The sequence below is a fragment of the Salvelinus fontinalis genome, chromosome 17 (genome assembly GCF_029448725.1).
Source record: "Salvelinus fontinalis isolate EN_2023a chromosome 17, ASM2944872v1, whole genome shotgun sequence".
Taxonomy (NCBI): domain Eukaryota; kingdom Metazoa; phylum Chordata; class Actinopteri; order Salmoniformes; family Salmonidae; genus Salvelinus; species Salvelinus fontinalis.
In genome coordinates, this window is record NC_074681.1 from 32,384,212 (window position 1) to 32,390,101 (window position 5,890).

A 5,890-nucleotide genomic window follows, 5' to 3' on the forward strand; every position below is an offset into this window, starting at 1 on the left:
GGAGGTGTGATGGTGCTTTGCTGGTGACACTGTCTGTGTTTTATTTAGAATTCAAGGCACAATTAACCAGCATGGCTACCACAGCATTCTGCAGCGATACACCATCCCATCTGGTTTGCGCTTAGTGGGACTGCTGTCATTTGTTTTTCCACAGTAGAATGACCCAACATGCCTCCAGGCTGTGTACGGGCTATTTGACCAATAAGGTAGAGTGATGTAGTGCTGCGTCAGACCGCCCTGGCCTCCACAATCACCCAACCTCAACCCAATTGAGATGGTTTGGGATGAGTTGGACCACAGAGAAAAGCAGCCAACAAGTGCTCAGCATATGTGGGAATTCCTGTAAGAATGTTGGAAAAGCATACCAGGTGAAGCTGGTTGAGAGAATGCCAAGAGTGTGCAAAGCTGTCATCAAGGCAAAAGGTGGCTACTTTGAAGAATCTAAAATATATTTGGTTTTGTTTAACACTTTTTTTGGTTACTACATGATTCCATATGTGTTATTTCACAGTTTTCATGTCTTCACTATTATTCTACAAAGAAAATAGTAAAAATAAAGAAAAACCCTTGAATGAGTAGGTGTGTCCAAACTTTTGACTGGTACTGTATATATATATATACATATATATATATATGTTCACTTTTTATAGATTTGTTACATTTTCACAAAAGTAGTGGTATAATAGTGGACCAATAGAGTGCCTGTAGCACAGGCAAAGATATTTTTACAGCACCCCAATTGAAAATAACATTCATTAAAAGTACCCTGCACCACCAAACTTCTTCCCGTGGCTATGCCCAAGGGGGTGTACGTTTTTGGTTTTTGCCCTAACACAACACAGCTGATTCAAATGATAAAAGCTTGATGATTAGTTGATTATTTGAACGGTTAAATGATGAGAGAGGGAGGGGTCTGACTGGATGGGTCCTTAAAAAGGAGAGCAGGAAGCAGTAAAACTCAACTCACAAACAGAGCGCTGACAAGACCAGACTGCAGGTGAGAGTTCAACATAGTCATCTAGTACTGGATATGCTTTCATCCGAAATGGTAACCTATGTGGTGCACTACTTTTGACCAGGACCCATCGGGCATATGTGACCCTGATCAAATGTAGTGCATTATATAGGGCAGGGGTCTCCAACAGGTCGCAGTAGTTCGCCAAACAATACTTTTTTTTCACGTGTTCAAGTGTCAAACAAATCTCAAGTATCAGACACTGCAAGTTACTAAATCAACGCGACTTGACGTTATCCCACCTCTGGTTAGTCAACTTTAAAACCATATCTGCCAAGTAATTTCCAGCAATATTGCCCCGTCTGTCGCTCACTCCCTGTGTAGCCAGAGTATGCCTAGTGGGTTGACAGATTCTTTCTCAATTAAGTGTTAACTGCAAAGTATACTTACAATTTCTATACTTGTGACAGGTATCTATTGTTATTTGCAAACCTTGCCATGAAATGAGCAGCAATTGGCAATACAGAACCATCGCTAGACTGGCACATTAGACCACGCATTGCTTCCTCATGTGTTACTTTTCTTCCAGACCTAAAACAAATGGTATTCTGATGTGATTTAAGCACTGCCATGGACTCAGAACAACACATTTTGTTCTCCATTTGTATTGTAATTGAGTGTCAAACCAGGAAATTGAATTGAGAACATTTATGAAAATGGATGTAATTTGGGGTTTAAAATCACAGCTTTTTTTAGGGCCCCTTTAGTAGTTTATTACCCATTTTACTGTGTATATTGCTAGAATGCTACACTGAAGAGTTGTAGGGCAGACGAGAAGAATGAGCCTATTTGAAAGAAGTCGCTTGCGATGTGTTTGTATAAAGAAAAGTAGCTCATGCTAGGCAAGTTAGTCTCCTGCTCTAGAAGAATGCACTTTACCAGCCAATTTCATTTGCAAAAAGGTGTCTTACCAGGTGTGCCATGCATCGGGGTTAGTTAGCTAGGGTGTGGTTTTGGGGAGAACCCAAGAGCATAGACTTCTCCTTAACTTAAGTAGATGGTGAATATCAGATGCTTTCAATTCCCTATGTAGTGCCATTTGGGAATCAACCATTCCTAATCTACTGTATGTGGTGGAAGAGATGATGCCTGGTATTCCTTAGCCCTTCATTAGTTGAATGTGATTAGTGGACTTGCTGGGGTACTCGAGGAGAGGTTGGGGACACACTGATGGCTTATCTCGTGTGTGTGTGTGTCTCAGGAGACTATCACCATGGCGACGTTGACCCTTCTACTGCTTCTCAGCGCTGCCTTTACACTGGGTGACATAATGACTGTGAACAAAGCAAGTAAGAGTCAGCCTCACAGTTTACATCACGAGTGTCAAACTCATTCCACGGAGTGCCTTGTATCTGCAGGTGGTTTACCTTTCAATGAAGTACTAGACAACCAGTTCTTTACTAATTAGTGACCTAAATTGCTCAATCGAGGGAGGAGCGAAAACCTGTAGACACTCGGCGCTCTGTGGAATGAGTTTGTGCTTTACATCATTCATTGTGTATCGCTTGTTGTAGTGTGGCATGACTGATCTACAAATGTTATTTATGATGCAAGGGGATCGGTCAGTCAGGACTATCCTTTAAAGTCGGTTGCAATTTCGGAACACTCCCTGTCTTCTCCTTTCAGATGAATTGGTGAAATTTGCAGCAGACCAAAGAAACCCATGCCCCAGAGGCTGGTTCCAATTTAATTCACGCTGCTTCATGTTTGTCAGAACTTCAAGGACATGGCCCAATGCAGAGGTATAATGCTTACCCTCTACAATTGAAATTAACTTTGTTTTTTAGTTAAAGGTGCTTTGGCCTTATTTTAACAGGCGCCTCATGTAAAATACTGAGCCTCCCCTTAATATGCTGTAATTAAAATGTTCTATAGGGTTTTCAGTATTTATTTGTGTGGCGTTGGGCCCTCTTGTATATTAGAACCCTCAGGGCATGGGTTAAGACGGAGATGAACTAATCTCTAAGAGCCTGTTTAATGTAACATTAGTTCCGATGGCAATATTTGAGAGTCCAGAAGACAAATTCTCAGACTGGACAACTGCCTAATACTTCAATTATGACATGTCTTTGTCTCTGTGTACTGCTTGCTCTAGCGCCACTGTCAGTTACTTGGAGAAAAACTGAAGCCTGTGCACAACACTGTAAAGTACCTTGGCGCAAACCTGGCATCTGTGCACAGCTATGAAGAGTCCCAATTTCTACAGGCGGTGGTGTTGATCGCGACTGGCAGTTTCCCTCTTACCTGGATTGGCGGATTTGATGCTGTTCAAGCAAAGGTGCAAAAGGTACCCCAGTTGTCATAGTTGAGTAAAAGTGAAGATGCCTTAATAGAAATGATTCCAGTGAGAGGTATACTCTAGCTGAACAGTTCAGCTTGAGGTCTTAGTATACTCATCAATCTCAGGTCCTAGGAATCCTGTTTTAAGACTAATAAAACCATCAGCTCCGAGTAGGTGTTAAGACACTGCTCAGACAACTCTGTGCCAGGAGTAATCAACTCGCTGGTAATGACCACAGTTTGAGGTACCGCAGAGGAAAGATGGTGACGACGCTCATTGACATTTAGCAAATAATGGGGAATAGCAATCGCAACTGATGCTTTGAATGGCCCAATGTCGTCTTTTTAAACTGATATTAATGTGCTTTATTAGCCTAGTGGTTATAAGTATTAGGCATGTGACTAAGGCCTATTGTCAAGTCATTGTCAAAGGAAATACTGTTGGATGTAGGTCTAGATTTGAGTTGATCATCTCGAAATATCCAAACAGTCTTTCAACTCCAGAGCAATTGCCACAGATTGACCGGATACTCCATTGGCCTATAACGATGTGAAGCGTCTGAAATGTCGGGCAGATCAGGTGGGACCATTCTAGCCTATGAGAGAGCAGATTCGAGTGACAGGCACAACTCCGGTATAAATGGTTTTCTCAGTTTGTGACATGTCATGTGTGCTATTTGTATCAGTACTCGTAACAACCTAAGCATTACAAAACGTATATTTGCTCAAATAAGCCACCATATTTTTCGTGAATGAAATTCGACATCTTATTGACGGCCATACAAAAACGACTTGCTTGAGAAGGCAGATTTTGGGCTTAGTTATCCTTCTCGCTTCGCCTCTTCCTCTTTTGCTATGGCGCAGAAACAATTTACTAGCTGGCTTTTTCTATTTGAGACCTTGGGATTAAGGTTGTAGCTGACGTTTTTGTCAAGTTAAGAAAGTGTCTATATAAAAAAAACTGTTTTGGAAGATCTTACAGATGTACAAAAAGAATGAATACTATAGCGTGGTATTAAAAGGCCAGACCGATATAGAATAGGTTGCCATGTCTAAAGTTTGTATGGCGTTAAAATCTGGATGCCTTAATGGTGACCCGTCAGTTTGCGACATATAACAACTGAGTTGGTGCTATTTTTTTGTTTTTAACCATGCTGCGCGATGCTGCTCAGCCAACAAATGATCACGATGGTGGGGTGGCCAGTGGCGCTGTTTCCCCCTAATGCAGATTCAGTATTTAAACGGTTGTAGTTTGGTTTTTCACAATTCAAGTCTACGGCCACTAAAATGCATTGGGATTTTTACGGTTTTGGTGCTACTGGTGGTGGAGGAAAGACCATGAGTATGTCGGATTTCAGCAAGCATATCTAATATTTGATACTGAGATCTCACTACTTCCCCACAGGACAGGCTATGGTTCTGGAGTGACGGCTCGAAATTTGATCACGAGAGCTGGGCTCAAGGGCAGCCGAATAACCACAATGGTGCCAGAGAGCCATGTATTCAGATCAACTTTGGAGGTACAGTAAGCCCATTATCATTCATCAAATTCAACTTTTTCAGAGTAGGCTTAACAAATAAATGTGACCTACTTTTCTATTTCGTGTTTCCTCTTAAGCTGAAAACGGCTGGAACGATGAATCATGTGGAAAGAGCTATCCCTCCGTGTGCTCCATAAGAACCTGTTTAATCCCTCAAACTATCAATTGAAACCAAAAATGCTACTCTGGTGTCAGCATCCTAACTGCAAATGTTTCATATTATAGTGAATTACTTTGAAGGTATTTGTTGCTGTAAAATACGTTTGACTTGTGTAATTATTGTAGCTTGTTGTCAATAAAACGGGTGTACGTATTTAATCTCATGAGTGGTTATTAAACATGGATTCACTTTGTTTCTTGAAGATGCAGTCTGGGTGTCTGTTCAGTGGGCATTTCAATTCTTTGATCCATTGTTTGTTGAAGAATAGAATTCTCTTAGGACCCAAAAAGTTGTAAAAAAATGTCGTCTCACTGTCAACTGCATTAAATTGCAGCAAACTTAACATGTTTAAATATTTATGAACATGAGATTCAACAACAGACATACACTGAACAAGTTCCACAGAAATGGAATGTGTCCCTGAACCAAGGGGGGCTGTCAAAAGTAAGTCAGTATCGTGTCTGGCCACCAGCTGCATTAAGTACTGCAGTGCATCTCCTCATGGACTGCACCAGGGTTGCCAGTTCTTGCTGTGAGATGTTACCCCACTCTTCCACGAAGGCACCTGCAAGTTCCCGGACAATTCTGGGGGGAATGGCCCTAGCCCTCACCCGCCGATCCAACAGGTCTCAGACGTGCTCAATGGGATTGAGATCCGGGCTCTTCGCTGGCCGTGGCTGAACACGGGCATTCCTGTCTTGCGGTATATCACCCACAGAACTAGCAGTGTGGCATTGTCATGCTGGAGGGTCATGTCAGGATGAGCCTGCAGGAAGGGTACCACATCCCTGTACTGCACAGCGTTGAGATTGCCTGCTATGATGATAACCTCAGTCCGATGATGCTGTCACACCTCCAAATCGATCAGGCCTCGGTGTAACGCTCATTCCTTAG

The 5,890-nt window shown here is 42.2% G+C and overlaps 1 protein-coding gene across 2 annotated transcripts; it reads left to right on the plus strand.

Moving 5' to 3' along the window:
* Window positions 1–914: 914 nt before the first annotated feature.
* On the plus strand, window positions 915–5,159 carry LOC129814600 (ladderlectin-like). 2 transcript variants are annotated; one of them, XM_055867773.1, is made up of 6 exons: window positions 915–997; window positions 2,217–2,304; window positions 2,642–2,757; window positions 3,111–3,302; window positions 4,701–4,815; window positions 4,914–5,159. In XM_055867773.1, the coding sequence occupies exons 2-6, from the start codon at window positions 2,229–2,231 to the stop codon at window positions 5,003–5,005; spliced, it is 591 nt and encodes a 196-aa protein (XP_055723748.1). In that variant the 5' UTR covers window positions 915–997; window positions 2,217–2,228; the 3' UTR covers window positions 5,006–5,159. The 2 variants fall into 2 exon arrangements, with proteins under 2 accessions (XP_055723748.1, XP_055723749.1); XM_055867774.1 differs by lacking the exon at window positions 915–997 and adding an exon at window positions 1,199–1,262.
* Window positions 5,160–5,890: the final 731 nt, after the last annotated feature.